Source organism: Gorilla gorilla, chromosome 1 (genome assembly GCF_029281585.2).
Source record: "Gorilla gorilla gorilla isolate KB3781 chromosome 1, NHGRI_mGorGor1-v2.1_pri, whole genome shotgun sequence".
NCBI classification, from domain to species: Eukaryota; Metazoa; Chordata; class Mammalia; order Primates; family Hominidae; genus Gorilla; species Gorilla gorilla.
In genome coordinates, this window is record NC_073224.2 from 162,300,522 (window position 1) to 162,320,665 (window position 20,144).

The 20,144-nt window shown below is 37.8% G+C and overlaps 1 protein-coding gene across 8 annotated transcripts in view; it reads left to right on the forward strand.

The window, feature by feature from the left end:
* The window catches only part of ZZZ3 (zinc finger ZZ-type containing 3), a 121,462-nt gene that overhangs the window by 32,133 nt on the left and 69,185 nt on the right, over positions 1-20,144 (forward strand). For 2 of the 8 annotated variants that reach the window (XM_019020065.4, XM_019020070.3), the window contains exons 1-3: positions 12,080-12,213; positions 12,289-12,351; positions 14,139-14,294. The exons of 2 other annotated variants lie outside the window; for them this stretch is intronic. Coding sequence is in view for 3 of the 6 variants with exons in the window: in XM_055350892.2 (XP_055206867.1) it covers positions 12,173-12,213 (41 nt within the window). In the remaining 3 variants the exon portion in view is untranslated. Of the gene's footprint in view, positions 1-7,774; positions 7,985-12,079; positions 12,214-12,288; positions 12,352-14,138; positions 14,295-20,144 lie in introns of those variants that run through there. 4 more of the 8 variants (XM_055350892.2, XM_063703374.1, XM_055350899.2 and 1 more) reach the window with 3 other exon arrangements.

A 20,144-nucleotide genomic window follows, 5' to 3' on the forward strand; every position in this document is an offset into this window, starting at 1 on the left:
TTGTTCCCCAGGCTGGAGTGCAATGGCATGATCTAGGCTCACTGCAACCTCCGCCTCCCAGGTTCAAGTGATTCTCCTGCCTCAGCCTCCCGAGTAGCTGCGATTACAGGCATGCGCCACCACGCCTGGCTAATTTTGTATTTTTAGTAGATACAGGATTTCTCCATGTCGGTCAGGCTGGTCTTGAACTCCCGACCTCAAGTGATCCACCCACCTCCGCCTGACGAAGTGTTGGGATTACAGGCGTGAGCCATCGCGCCTGGCCGATTCTCTTATCTTTTAAAAACATTGAGATATACACTTAACCATAAAAATCACCCTTTTAAAGTATACAATTTGGTGATTTTTAGTATATTTACAAAATAGGACAACCATCAGTAGTACCTAATTGCAGAATACTTGCATCACTCTAAAAAGAAACCCCATACCTATAGCACTCACTTTCTACCATTTCCTCCCTCCCACAGTCTCTGCAATCACTTATCTCCTTTTTGTCTCTATGGATTTGCCTATTCTGGATCCTTCCTGCCTGCCTGCCTGCCTTTTTTTTCTTTCAGAATCTTGCCCTTTTGCCCAGGCTGGAGTGCAGTGGCACAATCCTGGCTCACTGCAGCCTCAAACTCCCAGGCTCAAGCAGTCCTCTTGCCTCAATCTTCTGAGTAGCTGGAACTACAGGCATGTGCAACTATACCTGGCTAATTTTTTAATTTTTTGTAGAAACAAGGTCTTACCATGTTGCCCAGGATGGTCTCGAACTCCTGCAGTTCAAGTGATCCTCCTGTCTGTCTAGGCCCCTCAAAGTGCTGGGATTACAGGTGTGAACCACTGCACCTTGCCTATTCAGGGTATTTTATATAAATGGGAATTTTACAGTATGTAACCATTTGTGACTGACCTCTTTCAGTTAGCATAATGTTTTTAAGTTTCATCCATGTTACAGCATTTGTCAATACCTCACTGTTTTTTATGGCTTAATTGTATTTCGTTGTGTTGATATGATATTCCTTGTTTTGTTTATTCACTCAGCAGTTGATGGACCTTTAAGTTGCTTCCACTTTATAACTATTATGAATAATGCTGCTATGAACATTTTTGTACAAGTTTTTGTGTGGACATATGTTTTCCTTTATTTTTGGGTGTATACCTAAGAATGGAATTTCTGGGTCATATGGTAATTCTATGTCTAACTTGTTGAGGAACTGCCAAACTATTTTCCAAAGCAGCTGCACCATTTTGCATTCCTACCAGCAATGTATGAGGGTGCAAATAACTCTACATCTTTGCCAACACATGTTTTTGTTGTCTTTTTTATTATAGCAATACTAGTGGGTGTGAAGTATCTCACTGTGGTTTTGATTTGCATATCCCTGAGGGCTAATGATATTGAGCATTTTTTCATGTGCTTATTGGCTATTTGTATATTTTATTTGCAGAAATATCTGTTTAAGTCTTTTACCCATTTTTAGATTAGGTTTATCTTTTTATTAAGTTGTAAGGGTTTTTATAGATAGAGAGATGATTACAAATATTTTCTCCCATTCTATGGGTTATCTTTTTATTCTCTTTAGTTCTTGGAAGCACAAAAGGTTTTAATTTTGATGATCCCCATTTATCTGTATTTTTCTTTGGTTGCTTGTGCTTTTTGAATTTTTATTGTTTAATTGTGGCAGAATATATGTAACGTAAAAGTTACCATTTTAACCTTTTTTTTTTTTTTGGAGATGGAGTTTTGCTCTTGTCGCCCAGACTGGAGTGCAGTGGTGTAATCTTGGCTCACTGCAGTCTCTGCCTCCCAGGTTCAAGTGATTCTCCTGCCTCAGCCCCAGAGTAGCTGGGACTACAGATGCACGCCACCATGCCCAGCTAATTTTTTCTATTTTTAGTAGAGACGGGGTTTCACCATGTTGGCCAAGATGTTCTCTGTCTCCTGACCTTGTGATCTGCCTGCCTTGGCCTCCCAAAGTGCTGGGATTATAGGCCTGAGCCACCATGCCCAGCCCCATTTTAACCATTTTTAAAGGTTACAGTTTAGTGGCATTAAATATAGTCTCACATTGTGTGTAACCATCACTGTGGTCCATCTCCAGATGTTTTTCATTTTGCATAACTGTAACTCTGTACTCATTAAGCAATGACGTGACATTTCCCCCTCCCTTAGTCCCTGGCAACCACCATTCTGTTTTTTGTTTTTATTAATTTGACAATTTTAGATAAACTCACATAGTAATTGGAATCACACATTTGTCCTTGTCAGTTATGCTTTTAGCATCATATGTAAGAAACTTGTTTAATCCAAGGTCACAAAGATTTGCACCTATTTGCACAAAGATTTGTTAGTGTTTTTTTTATTTTTAAAGACAGATTCTGTCTCTCTGTCACCCACGCTGGAGTGCAGTGGCGTGATCTTGGTTCAGTGCAACCTCCTGGGCTCAAGTGATTCTCCCACCTCAGCCTCCCAAGTAGCTGGGATCACAGGCACACACCACTACGCCCAACTAATGTTGTTTATTTTTTGTAGAGATGGTGTCTCTCTTTGTTGCCCAGGCTGGTCGTGAACTCCTGGGCCCAAGCTATCCTCCTCCCGCAGCCTCCTAAAGTGCTGGGTTTACAGGGGTGAGCCACCATGCTCAGCAAGAACATTATCATTTTAGTGCTTACATTTAGGTCTTTGGTTTCATCCTAAGTTAATTTTTGTATATGGTGTGAGGTAGGGCTTCAATGTCATTCTTTTGTAGGTGGATATCCAGTTGTCCTAGAAGCATTTGTTGGAAAGATTATTATGTCCTCAATGAATTGTTTTGGTACCCTTGTTGTGAAAATATCTATAGAACCATCTTTTTAAAACATCTATAGAATCTATAGCAACATCTCTTTTTTCTTTAATATTGATAATTTTGTTCCTGATGAGTCTGTCTAAAGATTTGTCAATTTTATTGATTTTTCTTAAGGAATCAGCTTTTGGTTCATTGATTTTTCTCTATTGCTTTTTTGTTTTCTATTCATTGATTTCTGCTCATTGTTATTTTTTCTTCTTTTTCTGTGGATTATAGTATCCTTTTTTTTTTTCTAATTTCTTAAGGTAGAAGCTGACATCATTGAGGCCTTCCTTTTTTTCTAACACATGTTTACTGCTTTGGATTTCTCTGTAAATACTGCTTTTGCTGCTCCCCAGAGATTTTGATATGCTGCATTAATTCCCTTTGATTTCTTCTTTGACTTATAGGTCATTTAGAAGCATGTTATTTATTTCCAGGTATATGAGGATTTTTGAGTTGTATTTTTTATCACTGATTTCTGATTTAATTTCATCGTGGTCACAGTTTAAATGACTTGAATCTTTTAATGTTCATTTGTTGTTATTCCTTCCAAGTAACTGCTTCCAAATAACTAAACTGCTTGAAACTATTTTTAGACTATTTATAGTTGAAATGGCTGTATGAAAGTGATTTTTGATAAAGTTTAAATCTGTCACCTTGCTATTGGCTTTTTATTTTTTCTATATGCTTTTTATTCCCTTTCTTATGTTGCTGTCCTTTGGATTGAGTGTTTTAAACATGTTCTTATTTTGTTTCTTTTGTTAGCTTTTTTACTATTACTTTTTCTCTGTTCATCTGCTTTTTAGTGGTGGTTTTAAGATTTATAATATACATCTTAATTTATCTTAGCATACCTTGAAGTGCTGTTATACCACTTTACATGTAGTATAAGAATCTTGCATTGTATGTCCCCTTTCCCACATTTGTGCTATTACATTTACTCCCATTTATGTTATAAACTGTACAGTATATTGGTATATTTTTTGCTCGTCAGTTATTTATGTTTAAAAACTAAGGGGAAAAGTTTATTTTTTTTTTTTGAAATGGAGTTTTGTTCTCGTTGCCCAGGCTGGAGTGCCATGGCGCAATCTCGGCTCACTGCCTCCTGGGTTCAAGCGATTCTCCTGCCTCAGCCTCCCGAGTAGCTGGTATTACAGACATGCGCCACCATACCCGGCTAATTTTGTATTTTTAATAGAGATGGGGTTTCTCCATGTTGGTCAGGCTGGTCTCAAGCTCCCAACCTCAGGTGATCCGCCCACCTTGGCCTCCCAAAGTGTTGGGATTACAGGCATGAGCCACCACGCCCGGCCAGGAAAAGTTTTTTATAGTTATCTTCATATTTACCATTTCTGGTGCTCTATATTCCTTTGGATATATCTAGACTTCCATCTAGTGTCTTTTCCTTCTGCCTGAGGAACTTCTTTTAACATTTCCTATAATGCATGTCTGTCTATGATAGGTTCTTTTACTATTTTAAGTTTGAAATAATTTTTATGTCACCTTATTTTTTGAAACACATTTTTTTGAGTATAGAATTTTTGGTTGACAACTTTTTTCAGTACATCAAAGATATACCTCACTGTTTTCTGGCATGTGCTTCCACAGAGAAGTCTGCTGTCATTCTTATTTTTCTCTCTGTGCCTGTAATGTGTTGTTTTTCTCTGCTTTTAAGATATTCTTTATATTATTGATTTTTAAGCAGTTTGGTTATGAGCTGGCTTACTGTAGTTTTATTCATGTTTCTTGTGCTTGGGTTTATTGAGCTTCTTTGTATTTTGTTTTTTTGAGATGGAGTCTCGCTCTGTCACCCAGGCTGGAATGAAGTGGTGCAATCTCAGCTCATTACAGCCTCTGCCTCCCATCTTCAAGTGATTCTTGTGCCTCAGCCTCCCAAGTAGCTGGGACCACAGGCACACACCACCACTCTTGGCTAATTTTTGTATTTTTAGTAGATATGGGATTTCACTATGTTGAACCCCACCCAATCTCCTGACCTCAAGTGATCCACCTTCCTTGGCCTCACAAAGTGCTGGGATTACAGCACTGAGCCACCATGCCTAGCTTATTGAGCTTCTTTGATCTGTGAATTCGTCATTTCCATCATATTTAGAAAGTTTGGGATCATTTCTTCCAGTATTTTTTCTGCTTCTCTTTCAGTCTTTTGGGGACTTCAGTTACCCATGTTTTAGGCGTCTTGATGATATTCTATATCTCATTCATGGTTTTGTTTCCACTCTTGTTTCTCTCTGTTAGGTTTCTATTGCTATGGCATCAGATTGATTGACCTTTTCTTTCAGTGTCTAATCCCAGCATATTTTTCATTCCAAACTCTGTGTTTTTCTAAGTAGAAGAATCAATTCACATTAAAAAGACTTACGTGTCTCTACTTAGCTTGCTTAATATATCCATCTGCTGCTTTGAACATAAGAACTACAGTTATAACTGATTTAGTATTCTTGTCTAGTGACTGTCATGTACAGTTCTTTTTCTGTCGATTGCTTTTTCTCATTTTAAGTGATATTTTCCTGCTTCTTTATATGATTTTTTTTTTTTTTTTGAGGCAAGATTTCAGTCTCTCACCCAGGCTGGAGTACAGGGGCATGATCGTGGCTCATTGCAGCCTCAATCTCCTGGGTTCAAGCAAAACTCCCACCTCGGCCTCCCAAGAACCTGGGACTACAGGCATGTGCCACCACATCTGGCTAATTTTTGTAGAAATGGGGTCTTGCCATGTTGCTCAGGCTGGTCTCAAACTCCTGGGCTCAAGCAATCGCCCACCTTGGCCTCCCAAAGTGTTGGGATTACAGGTGTGAACCACCACACTTGGCCTGTTTGGTAATTTCTGATTGGATTCCAGGCATTCTCAATTTTACCTTGTTTGGAGCTGGATTTTTTAAAATTCCCATAAATATTCTTGGCCTGTGTTCTGGGACACAGTGGAGTTCACTGGAAATGGCTTTATCCTTTTGAGGCTTGCTTTTCATCTTTGTTAGGTGAGACCAGAATAGTCTTTAGTCTAGAGCTCAGTTTGCACCACTACTGATGCAGTGTGGTACTGAGCATTGTACTTCATGTCCCACGAATTATGAGGTTGTCTACTGTGGCTAGTAGGTTAACCAGTTATTCCTGACTATATGTGAGCCACGTGTGGTGTTATGCTCGAGCTGGCTCATGAGAGCCGATTGTTAAAATATCAGGAAGTTTGTGAGCTAGCTTAATTCTTAAGATAATTAAATTATATAAGCATAATTAAATCACTTATTACGAACAAAGGTAGTAAATGCTCAAAACTCATTACCTCATATAATTATATTATTTTATATTACTGTTTTTGTGCACTCATGGTAATTTATATCTATTGGGTATTGTTTTTTTTTTTTTTTCCTTCCTGAGACAGAGTCTCACTCTGTTGGCCTGGCTGGAGTGCAGTGGTGCAATCTCAGCTCACTGCAACCTCTACCTCCCGGGTTTAAGCGATTCTCATGCCTCAGCCTCCTGAGTAGCTGGCACCACAGGTGTGCACCACCATGCCCTGCTAATTTTTGTATTTTTAGTAGGGATGGGTTTTTGCCATGTTGGCTAGGCCGGTCTTGAACCCCTGGCCTCAAGTGATCTGCCTGCCTTGGCCTCCCAAAGTGCTGGGAGTATAGATGTGAGCTGCTGCAGCCAGCCTTATTATGTCCTTATGGTAGAAACACTACGTAATGTATAATGTGTTGCCATGTATTTTTTTCAGATTCTTATTCACTGATATGTCGGTAGCTTGAAATTGGCTGTGGTGGAAGTATATATACCACAAACATTAGTAACCCTATAAACTAGGAACTACATACCACTTACCCTTCAGTTATTACATGTTTTCTGGCATACCCTTGCCTATGGATGTCTTTCCCTGTTTTACTGATCAATACTCAGCTCAAGATTTAAGGAGGTCCCCTGCAGATTATCTGAGATCTTGCCTCTCCTTTCTGCTCTCTCCTCTGTGGTACTATGTTCTGGGAGACTGTAGCTACCTTGGCCTCCCCTAAACTCCTCACTTCATTATCTTAACTCCAGAAAACCACTGAGCTTGCTTGGGACACCTTCCTTTCTCTGCAGCTTAGAAATTTTCCAGTAAGTAAACTGGGGACAATTGTAGGCTTTACCTCATTTATTTTTTCTCTTTCATTGATCACTGTCCTGTGTTGTCTTGTTTCTTTTGTCAGAAATAATTTTCATACTTTTTTTGGTCCAGATTTTTAGTTGTTTCAGGTGGGAGCATAAGTTTCATCCCTGTTACTCTATCTTGGCAAGAAGCATAAGTCTCTTGGAAGAGTTTTAGGTAGGAGAATGATATACCATTCTGTAGAGCATGCATTTTTAAAGGATAAGACTTAACGAAAGCAGAGCTGGGCGCCATAACTCATGTCTGTAATCCCAACACTTTGTGAGGCTGAGGTGGGAGGATCACTTGAGCCCAGGAGTTCAGGACTAGCCTGGGCAACATGGTGTGAAACCCTGTCTCTACAAAAAAATACAAAAATTAGCTGGGCGTAGTGGCATGCACCAGTAGTCTCAACTACTTGGGAGGCTGAGGCGGGAGGATCATTTGAGCCTGGGAGGTCGAAGGCTGCAGTGAGTGGTGATTGAGCCACTACACTCCAGCCTGGGCAACAGAGTGAGACCCTGTCTCAAAAAAAAAAAACAAAAAACAAAAAACAAAAAACTTAGACTAATTAGAAGGCATTTGGGTTAGTTCAAATGAGAGCCTAAGGTTGGTCATAGGTGATGATACTACAGAGGTAGGAACAATTTGAGAAATATTTAGGAGGAAGAATCTAGTTTAGGATTTCTAAAAGGGTGTATCATAACTCATTTATATCTGAATCTCCTAAATGATGATAAATGAAGATTGTATGCTCCATTCCAAGTTTATTGAATCTAAATTTTTTTTTTTTTTTTTTTTTTGAGATGGAGTCTCGCTTTGTTGCCCAGGCTGAAGTGCAGTGGTGTGATCTCGGCTCACTGCAACCACCACCTTCCAGGTTCAAGCAATTCTTCTGCCTCAGCCTCCCGAGTAGCTGGGAATTACAGGCACACACCACCACACCTGGCTAATTTTGTATTTTTAGTAGAGACAGGGTTTCATCACGTTTGCCAGGCTGGTCTTGAACTCCTGACCTCAGGTAATTTGCCCACCTCAGCCTCCCAAAGTGCTGCATTACAGGCGTGAGCCACTGCGCCTCACCTGAATCTGAATTTTTAAGGATGAGGTTTAGAAATTTGTATTTTATTTCATTTTCTTCTCATTTTGTTTTTAAGAGACAGGGTCTGTTTTACTCAAATTGGAGTGCAGTGGCTGTTCATAGGTGCAGTCCCACTACTGATCAGCATGGAAGTTTAGACCTGCTCTGTTTCCGACCTTGGCCCATTCTGCCGTCCTTAGGCGACCTGGTCATCCCCTGCTCCCCGGAGGTCACCATATTGATGCCGAACTTAATGCAGACACCTGATTGACATAGTGCACTACAACTTAGAACTCCTGGACTCAAGCGATCCTCCTCCCTCAGCCTCCCAAGTAGCTGGGACTATAGGCATGTGTGACTGCGCTCAGCTAGAAATTTGTATTTTAAACATGTACCTAGATTTAATGCTTATGAACACTAAAGTTTTATTTCTTTTAATTAATTGATTAATTAGTTAATTTTTTAGAGACAGGGCTTCAGTTGGTTGCCCAGGCTGGAGTGCATTGGTGTGATCATAACTTACTGTAGCTTGTAGCCTTGAACTCCAGGCCTCTTGCTTCCTGAGTAGCTAGGACTACAACCGATGCACACCACCATGCCCCACTAATTTATTGTGTGCATTTTTTTTTTCTGTAGAGACAGGGTCTTGCCAAGTTACCCAAGCTGGTCTCGAACTCCTGGCCTCAAAGTGATCCTTCTGCCTCGGTCTCTTAAAGAGCTGAGATGACCAGCGTGAGCCATTGTGCCCAGCCTGAACACTAAAGTTTTAGAAGAAACTGATGTAGTTTTTTCAAAGTATGATCATCACTGGGAGCCCATACATTGGAATGACCTGAAGTGCTTAATTGAAAATGAAAATTTATGCATTTGTCTTCAGGCCTTCTGAATCTGAATTTATGAGGTGATTGGGTCCAGGGATTTCTTAGACACACTAAAATTTGGGAGTCAGTAACCTGAAGTACTTCACAGATGTGATCTCTTTCGAACTTCACAATAACCCTGAGAGGTAGTAGGCAGGTATTATGTCTTTCATTTTATAGATAAAGTACAGATAGGCAAAGTGACTTGCTCATGGTGAAATAATCATTGATGACAGAGAATCACATTTCTGTCTCCTTCCACCAAATCCTATATTCTTCCTATTGTCTTTCTATTGGCTGTGAAATAGGCTTATCTTTGAAAATCTATAGAAGGCATCCAAGACACTGAACATGTAGTTCTGAGCAGAAAATGTACTCTTCTTTGATTATTGTACCAAATGAAAATTTGGTTCAGCTCTTTATAGCAAGTAGCTGTGAAAGCTTAATTGTCTAGGAAAGGTGTTTCTGGGCTGGGCGTGGTGGCTCATGCCTGTAATCCCAGCACTTTGGGAGGCCAAGGTGGGTGGATCACCTGAGGTCAGGATTTGAGACCAGCCTGGCCAACATGGCAAAACCCCATCTCTACTAAAAGTACAAAAATTAAATGGGCGTGGTGGCAGGCGCCTGTAATCCCAGCTACTCAGAAGGCTGAGGCAGGAGAATCACTTGAATCCAGGAGGCAGAGGTTGCATTGAGTCGGGATCGCACCGTTGCACTCCAGCCTGGGCAACAAGAGCAAAACGCCGTCTCAAAAAAAAAAAAAAAAAGAAAGTTATTTCTGTCTTTGACCATATCTTTATGCTGTTTACAACTGACATTGAATGTCTCTTTCTTATAAAATCATTTAAAATCATAGTATAGTGCCTATATGTGATACTTTCACTTACAACAAGTGAAGAATCAGGTAATAAATATGACTCTGTTGTATGACCTTCCTTTTGAATTTTTTCCAAGCTCTTATAAAACTAAAAAATAATTTGCCTGAGAATTTAGGGATTGTGCTTAACTTTGAACTTCATTGTTTTATTTTAATAGTAAGTTGTGTGGCTTATACCCTGGTTATATCACTAGGGCTGTATCTTCTAGTGAGATTTACGTAGTCTTTTGAAGTGATTACATGTGTGCTGTGAATCTGAGATCACGTAATCTATTTAACACAGTAGTACCAGTGTTAAGAGTGCAAGAAGTAGGAAAAGTAATTCTTTTCAGTGAAGATTGGTTTTGGGTTTGCTTTGGAATGCTTGAATAGTCAATGAATTTTATTAGTACATGAAAACAAGCAAAGCTCTGTTCCAAGGGAATAAATAAGATGGCTTTAGGAATAGGACTTAGATAGTTCGTTTTCTATTTTGTATGCTTTTTAAAAGACAAAATGCTGTTTTTTAAACTTCTGGAAGTAAGTAACTGTAGTTAAATAATTCAAATGAAAAAATTACTGTGTATTGTCATAATTCAAAGCAGTGTTTCTGCTGCAAAAAGCATGTAACAGTTTTGCAGAATGCTGAAGTTTGAAATGTATATTGAATGAGGTGAAGAACACAATACAGGGGCTACAAGAGTTTTGGCTAGTTTAATTTCCTTGCTTTTTTGTTACAAGAGAGGTCACGACAATTTTTAAACTTAAAAAATACTTAGATCGGTTTTTTTTTTTTTTCTTTGTTACCCAGGCTGGAATGCAGTGATGCAATCAGGTCTCACTGCCCCTCTAAGGATCCTCCCTAGCAGCTGGGATTACAGGCGCACACCACCACATGTGGCTACCTTTTTCTATTTTTTTGTACAGATGAGGCCTCACTTTGTTGCCCAGGGTGGTTTCAAACTCCTAGGCTCAAGCGATCCTTCTGCCTTGGCATCCCAAAGTGTTAATTTTTTTATGGTGTTACTTATATAGTTTTAACGTTTGAAAACAAGTGAATAAGGAATTGTTTGAGGATAGATAATAGTTTCTTAATCGCTCTATTGTTAATGAAACTTCTCACTGAGAATATCTGATTGGTTGACACCCCTAATAACAAGTTTTATCCAGAAAGTATGTGTAAGGTTATCTGCATTTTCATTAAAAAAAATTTTGTTTTTGAGATAGGGTTTACTCTGTTGCCTGGGCTGTAGTGCAGTGGCACGATCATGGCTCACTGCAGCCTCAATTTCCTGGGCTCAGATGATCCTCCCACCTCGGCCTACCAAGTACTTGGGACTACAGACACACACAACCACGTCTGGCTAATTTTCATTTTTTTTTTTGTTTTGTTTAGAGAAGAGGGCTCACTATGTTGCCCAGGCTGGTCTCGAATGCCTGAGCTCAAGGGATCCTCCTGTCTTGGCCTCCCAAAGTGCTGAGATTACAGGCATGAGCCACCACGCCTCTCTAGGTTATCTGTATTTTCCACGTAGATTTGTACTCTTTTTACTGTGTAGTGGAGTGGTACAGCATGATGAAACATTTTGGAATGCCATTCATATGCTGCTTTCTTTGATATGTATGAATGAACATTCTTTTGTAGCTCATTTTTTTTCACTGATAAACTGGTTAAAATGACTTAAAATTCTGTACAGTGCTTTTGGTCATCAATGTAAGTGTGTAGATCTATTTCTCCGACTTGTAACCATCAACCAAGTCTGTTTTTAAGAAGCTTACCTTTAAGGAATGTTTGTATACCTACATGTCAGTTTATTTTAAATAACATTTATTTTCTGTTTACTTCCAAAATTACTTGAGAAAGATATCAGATGTTTAAAGTGACATTTAAAGGACAGTCATTATCTTTTTTTACTTCATTTTTAAGCATTATAGATTTATTCCCTAAAATATAAAACACACAAAAAAGTACTTTTCTATTAATGGAGAGTAATTGTAGACTTAAGGAAAATGACATATGTCTATATTGGTAGTAAGAAAAGGAACCTGAGGAGCTCTTCAATTTGTAAGGGTTTAAGTTTAGAATTAAATTTAGAATATTTGTATGTGGGTACTCTCTGAGAAGAACTTGGAAGTGTTAGCCAATCATCTTAGTTTGTTGAAGACACATATTTCACAGCTAAATGTAAGGAATTACTTGTGAAGTTTAGTAGAAAATAAAGTGTGCTATATAAGTGTTTGGAAATATTACCAGTTTTATTCACAAATTTGTAAACGGTAACACATCTATAGTGACTATATTATGGTTTCTCTTCACAGATATCAAGTTATTCTAGTACAACCATATAAATAAATAATACCTGAAGTCTCAGTGTAACATGGACAATTAACAGTGATGACAGATAAATACAGATGCATGGGGATCAAATACTAGGCGAATCGCTTTTTAAAAGGTAAGAAATAATGTAATCTTAATTAAGGCCATGTGGGGTTTAGTTAGAAGTAATTGATTGAAGTTTCTTTTTCAGTGTATCAGGCTTTTAAGAAACACTGCAGGACCCTGTCTATCTTAATGCCGATAGAGCTCAGCTGTAAGTATCAGTTCTGTGAAAATAACAGGTGCAGATGTTCTTGCCTGCTAAATATCATAGTGGATAATCTTCCTATAGTGAACTCTATTCAAATAGAGTAGTTATGTGGTTGATTAGAACTTGATAGAGTGCTACTAGGGCACATTCCAGTATGCTCAGAGATACACTTTAAGTTGTAGATGTTCTTTGCTTTTGATGATTGCTACTACCATCACACACTGTAAAACATAATGTTTTGCCATGTTTGTGAAAGGCTTCAGTGTTTGGTACAAAGGAGTTGTCACTTGGAGTCTGTTATAAGAAGAGTGGGTTTTCAAGTCAAGGGTTACTTTATGTAGGATCATGTTTTCACTGAGCTTCTCCCCGTGTTAACTTAGAACATTTCTTAATGTACTGTAGTATTAAATGGTTATTAGACAATTTTCCTACCTTGTGCTTTTTAAAGCATTTCCAGGGCATGTTTGGGAGAGGTGGCATCTATAGACATTAGATATTATTATCCCTATTCCCTTTCTAGCTGACTAGAGCAGTAACCTATTTTTATTACGCAGTAAGTCTGCCTAGTAATTACAAGATTTTGTAATTATATCAGTCTTTAAGTTGTAATGCTTTCCCCAAAATGTATCACTATTATAATATCTAGTTTTATGCTTATAATAAAGTGACAGTTTCTGTCATAAACATCTGCTGGTCTTTTTCTTAGTCCTCTTCCTTGTTTTCAGATGAGCACTCATAGTAACCCATTTAGCAGATTGTACATTCTCTCTTTTTTTTTTTTTTGAGACTGAGTTTCGCTCTTGTTGCCCAGGCTGGAGTGCAATGGGGTGATGATCTTGGCTCACTGCAACCTCTGCCTCCCAGGTTCAAGCAATTCTCCTGCCTCAGCCTCCTGAGTAGCTAGGATTACAGGTGCACACCACCATGCCCAGCTAATTTTTTGTATTTTTAGTAGAGATGGGGTTTCACCATGTTGGCCAGGCTGGTCTCGAACTCCTGACCTTGTGATCCACCTGTCTTGGCCTCCCAAAGTGCTGGGATTACAGGTGCGAGCCACTGCACCTGGCCTGTACATTCTTTGAAAAGGATATCATAATAAATTATTATATAGTAAAAATTAACCAGACTGTTCTAAGAAATGGAATGTAATTAGATTAATTAAATTGTCTGGCTAATTGGGTACTAAAACCGGAAAATCCTTGTTGTTCTTGTTCTTGTTAAAAATACATATGCCAAAAATAATAGAAATGTCCTTTTGTAATTGAATTTTGTAGCACTTGAATAAGCATCAAGGTTTTCCTATAGGTATAGAAGATTTGGTTGATTATTTGTGTGATTCTTTTATGCATAACCTAAATGGTTATGTATACTTGATGTCAAGAATTTGGGAAGTCCTCTAGGACAAGAGTACGAGATGATATTATAAATTCTGTTATGAGAAATGCTATCAAGGGCAACCTTTATCACCGCAAAAAAAAAAAAAAAAAAAAAATACTGCCTTAGAGCAATGTCTAGAAAAGAGCAAGTCACATTTTGACTCAGTTCAAACTAATATTGAGTTGTAAGGATTTGGTATATTTTAGTATCTTTTTGGTTTGCTTTTGTTGATTTCTAAAAATCCTATTTCAGTTTCTTAGTATTCTCAAGGCTACAGAGTTACTGCGAAGCATGAAAGATGTCACTATGAACAGTTTCTGTACCTGTATTTCTTCTTATCATAGAAGGAGTAAATCTATTAGCATAAGTTCATCATCTTCTTTAATCCTTTTTTTCATTATTTTATTTTAAAGAAAGAAATTTAGGAGGTTCTAGTATTCTTCATGGCTGAAGCTGAGAGAGTCTGAAACCCTGATGCTTAAGCTTCATTCTAGATCATAGCTCCAACTCCTTCAGGATATAAGGAAAAGAGATTATATTTCCACAATGATAGATCTTTGGTTGTACAGGTAAGTTATTTAGTTTTGCAGTAGTGAAGACAACTATAGTTTGACTATACATCCTCTGGGTGGCAACTTGTAGTTTGGCTGGCTGTTTATAGGAGTATGGAGCTGCAGGGAATGGGTTAGGAATGAAATATTTCCCTCCCTTTTTTTTTCAATGGGGTATAAATGAAGTGACTGATTATGTTGGAATTTTTTACTCAGGAGGCATTGTGAAATTCCTTGACTTCCTTTTCCCGATTGTCTTTTAAAGTGTGTTTTCATTTACTTTTGTCTATCTGTCTGTCTGTCTGTCTGTCTGACTGTCCGCTTATCTGCCTGCCTACCTACCTACCTACCGACCATCTGTCATATATCAGTTTCTCTTAATGGGAAAGAAATAAGAAGTCTCTTTATGTAAAACAATGCATAATAGAGTTCCCAGACTTCAAAGAGGTGACTATTGAAGAACCTTAAGTTGAATTGCATGGGTGGGTTACCAGCCAGGTTTTACTCTTCTACTTTTAACATTATAGATATGGTGGTAATTGCACTGCTGAGGTATTGTCTTAAAATAATTATATGACAAACATGGCCTCAACATTATTAAATAGTTTATGTTTAGACAACTAGAAAAAGAATCATATTGGTTACACTTTCCAGTTGCATTTGCTCTTTTTTCCTTTTACTTTGGTTTGTCTATGTGAATATATTCTGGTATCATGACCAGTTTACTAAAAAATTTTCACTTAATAAAACTAAATATTATGATAATAAATATCAGTTGGACCATTGGTGTGATGGAAGATTGCCAGCTGCTCAATTCCCAAAATAAACTGTACCACTTTGGTGATTATAGTAGGAACAAAAGCTTATAGGCAAGGTCTTTGAAATATCTTTTTGAAATTTCTTTCTCTTAAGTAAATAGCTGGAGAAGTGTGTCATTAGGTGGGCCTTTTTTGTTTAATAATTATTATCTGTTTTAGTTCTTATTCATACAGTTCTACAGGTATGATCATAGGAGCTGGAAATTTATGACCTGAAATGTAGCTGATAATGCTTCAAAGAGTGTTTTTCAGAATCCTATAGTTATCTTTGGGTAACAGTAGATTCAAATTTATGAGAGGGCAATTCAGCAGCAAATATGTGGGTAGGATATGTGAAATTATAGGTAAGATTGAGGGCTTAATATGAATGGACAAGTTGAAATTCGGTTGACTAGTCCTTCTCAGATATGGCCTCCAAGAGGATGAGAATTTATGAAGGTGGGGAAGAGAGGGAGGGAGTCTGGTTAATTCTAGTTACTGACCACACTCTTTTTTCTCTGAATTCTAGAAAGTGCGACCATTCATTATTTGGTAGATAACATGTAGGAAAAACTCCAGTGTAGTTGTTAGTTAGATTGCGTTTTGCCCATATGAATATGTTAATTAGTGGCTTCCCTTATTTCTAAAACTAGATTGATTGCATTTCTAATTTCAGATGGATGCTGGCTAAGGTTTTTACCATATACCTCTTATTTTGTTAGCCAACAGGGTTATTTCCTGAGATAATTTGTAAATAAGTTCATTTTTATTCCTTAACAATATTTGGCAGAAATATAATTTTGTACTCTAAGCTTCTTTATTGTATTCTTAAGAAACATTTTGCGATGCAGCTGAAATGAGGAAAACAACTGCTTTAGTCTATAATATTTTGCTAAGCTTGGCAAAACAATGTTGAGACTTGGTTGAGATAATAAAGACTTTTTATTTTTTATTTTCTAACAGAAAGGGTTTCACCATTGTCCAGGCAGTTCTCAAACTCCTGGGCTCAAGTGATCCTCTTGCCTCAGCCTCCTGAGTATCTGTGACTGTAGGTGCCCCCACTTCCCTGCCCCTGCACCTGGCTAATCTAGACATTTTTGGTCCCTTTTTATTAACTGAATTTTGCACTCAGTTTATTAGATAATTATAGAAAGTGTGTACCTTTATATATGCCTATTCAAAATAGAAAAGATATGAAGAAAAAGGTTAGAACAGAAAAAAATGATCAGAGGGAAGATTAGCAAAATTTTGTTTAACTTTGATCTTAATAATTTTAACCAGTTTATTACCTCAAGTGCACATCACATGTTAATTTCAGGTAAGATTTTTTTATAGTCTTCCATTTGGTGCTTCCTTGGTCTTATTTATACATTTTTTTATTATTAGGATCCAGTAAGAAATTGAAGGGTATTTTATAAATAGTTCTAATTTAGTTTGAAACTTGATGACTATTACCTTATTAGAATTCTGTCTGGGTTCACTAGCCTAAGGCAGTGCTTCTCAAACCCTAATACATACATGAATCACCTAGGAGCCTAATTCGCTGGTAGGTCTGGGGCGGAGCCTCGTATTCTGCATTTCTAACAAGCTTCCAGGAGATGCCCGTGATTGAGTTGCAAGAGCCTGAGGTACCACAAGGATCCTTGTTATAAAACAAGTTCTCTTTCAATACAGCCCAATAGCACAGAATTTGACAATCCTAGAACTAGGGCTTTGTTCTAGTTATTGAGTGAAATAAAAGCATTTTTAGGGTACAGAAGAAGTGGAAAGAACCTTAATCTTTTATATTAATCAGTGTTTTCATATTTTATTTAACTTTTGTATTAATCAGTGTTTTCATATTTTAATCAGTGGAATGGTGAAAAAGTAAGATAGGCCTCACTATACGTGATTTTTTTTTTTTTTTTCTGAGACAGGGCCTTGCTCCCATCACCCAGGCTGAAGGGCAGTCACATCACTACACCCTTGACTTCCCAGGCTCAAGTGATCCTCCCACTCAGCCTCCCTAGTACCTGGGACTGCAGGCAGGCATCACTACACCTGGATAAATTTTTTGTATTTTTAGTAGAGACAGGGTTTCGCCATGTTGCCCAGTTTGGTCTCGAATTCCTGGGCTCAAGTGATCCACCTACCTCGGTTTCCCAAAGTCCTGGGATTACAGGCCTGAGCCACCATGACCAGCTTATAGGTGATATTTTATAGTAAAGAATATATGTATAAAAAAAAGGTTTTTTAGTACTACTAATAATAGGTTCATTTCATCCAAAATAGTCTCTCTTTGAGAAGTTTGTACTGCAAGGCAAATTTTGCTCCCATTCAGATTGGTGTGGAAAGAAAAGGTTAAGGAAGTCTTATTATTGGAATAATTTAAGAGGTTTATATGCCCTTAATTGGGATTGCATTTTAAAAAGTAAAGACTAACAGATTCTTTTGTGTGTTTATAAAGTATTTCTATTGTCAGTATTATTTTTGAACCATAAATTATGAGTATAGTTGGATTTACATTAAAGATAATATGTATTAGATTTTGTAGGCATTTTAGTTATTAAATTTAACTTAGCCTTATGCTTTTTTTGTGCATTTACATACATATTTAATATTTAAAAATAAGTAATCTTAACCCTTTAGAGTGCCAGATTTGGATACATGAAACAAATAAGTTGCTTTTCATGTATTTCAGTTTGTGTTCTTTTCTTTTTATTTTTTTTTGAGACAGAGTCTCGCTCTGTTGCCCAGGCTAGAGTGCAGTGGCGCGATCTCGGCTCACTGCAACCTTTGCCTCCTGGGTTCAAGTGATTCTCCTGCCTCAGCCTCCCGAGTAGCTGGGATTACAGGCATGTGCCACCATGCCCTACTAGTTTTTGTATTTTTAGTAGAGACGGGGTTTCACTATGTTGGCCAGGCTGGTCACGAACTCCTGACCTCAAGTAATCCGTCTGCCTTGGCCTCCCAAAGTACCGGGATTACAGGCATGAGCCACTGCCCCTGGCCAGTTTGTGTTCTTTTAAAACATCATTTGAAGTTTAACTTAAATGTTTTACAATTAAAAGTGGAAAATTATGGGACACTCAGTGTTTGTTACCCATGAAAGAAACAGATTGTAATCTTCATGATAATATATTAGCAAATGAGAATTAAATGTCAGCTGTTCTTTTAATGAATCCCCAAAACAATGAAAGTTTACTACTGTAAGAAATGTGTTTCTGAGTTCTGATTAGTGTCTTGTACTTATTGTTCACTTGGTTGCTATGAAATTCTGTAGAACAAATAACCATGCTTTAATTCCAGGGCTAGTTTTGTGATTCTTATAAGATTTTAAAAAATTGTTAATTAAAAATTTAAAAGTATGCCATACTCTGAGACAACACTAAACTCAGCCAACTTAAATATTTTACAGGGTACTTTCTCACTTAATTCACTTGTCAGCAGGCAGGAACAGGGAGATTATTTCCTGTAGTGTTTCTTTTTTATATGTGGTAGCATGTTGCTGTGTCTTCTATAATTCTTCCAAACTTTCCACTGTTAGATAGTTCTAGTTGAAGCAAGGAGAAATTGTGTTTGATTTTTAGGGGTAGGAGTCAGAATGGCATTTGGAGGTTTACATGAGAAGGGAGACTGTTGATGACCAAAGGCAGGAGGAAGGGACTGTGAAACTTTGCACTATTGCCACCACTGGCCTCTTTCTCTAACTAATCATCCTGCATCTCATTCAAAGTTAGGAAATAAAATGACAGGGTACCTTGTGAAAACTAAACAGAAGAGGAGTGGGGAATAGAGACTTCAAATATTAACAGCTCTTTTATTCTGCTTGATGGGAGAGCCTCTGGAAAATATCACCAAATCACTAGTTTACCCAAATGGATCAATCAAGGCATTTTTCTATATCCCTTACATTTCTGTCATATAAACCTCAAGCATCCACACCAGAATACCTGCTCATCTCCCAAACCACACATTAAAACTGGCACTGGCATATGCTATACACAGGAGTTCAAAGAAGGAAAGGGTGGGATTATAGGAGTAGTCTTGATTTCTTAAATGTAAGTATTTGCTTCAGAGGCTTCTTCCCCATTTTCTTTTCTGGTCTTTGGAACACTACCTTTCACTTGCTAATTTATGGCTTTATTTCTAGAGACTAGGAAGGCTTGGGTTTGCTTTGTTTTGTTCTTAGCCAATGCAAGCTAGCATTGCGATTTTTGTCTATTTAGTTATGAAAAATTATACTGCAATAAAAAATTTTTGGATGCCAGATTATTAGTTATTAAGGGATTTGATCTGAAACTCATTTTAGCAAAAGTAAATTAAAAAGAGGAGAGCCTGCCTTTCTGTATACCAGGAACATTTTGAAAGAACACGAGAAATGATTGGAATAGTTTTTTGAAAGATAGCTGCTATATAAGTTCAAGATTATTATTTTATTTATTTATTTTATTTATTTATTTATTTATTTTTTTGAGACAGAGTCTCACTCTGTCGCCCAAGCTGGGGTGCAGTGGCATGATCTCGGCTCACTGCAACCTCTGCCTCCCGGGTTCAAGTAATTTTCCTGCCTCAGCCTCCTGAGTATCTGGGATTACAGGCATGTGCCACCACACCTGGCTAATTTTTGTATTTTTAGTAGAGACAGCGTTTCACCATGTTGGTCAGGTTGGTCTTGAACTCCTGACCTCATGATCCTCCCGCCTCAGCCTCCCAAAGTGCTAAGATTACAGGTGTGAGCCACTGCGCCTGGCCGAAGATTATTATTTTAATGACCAAAATGAAATCACATCTTTAGGATAGATATCTTCTGGGTGTTTTATGCCTGAGAGGCAGATACACAGTGAGGCAGTTATGGTCTCTAGAGCCCTGCCTTGCTGCTTACTAGAGTTGTGACCTTGGATAGAATATTCAGAGTGTGCTTTAATCTCATTCGTGAAGTAGGGATGATAGTAGCACCTATCTGAGTTGTTGTGAGACTTAAGTGAGTTAATGTATGTAAGGCATATAGAAAGACTCATGGAACATATTAAGTACTGTATGCTTGTTAGCTATAATTTATATCATTATTGGAAACGTTAAAGAATTTTTA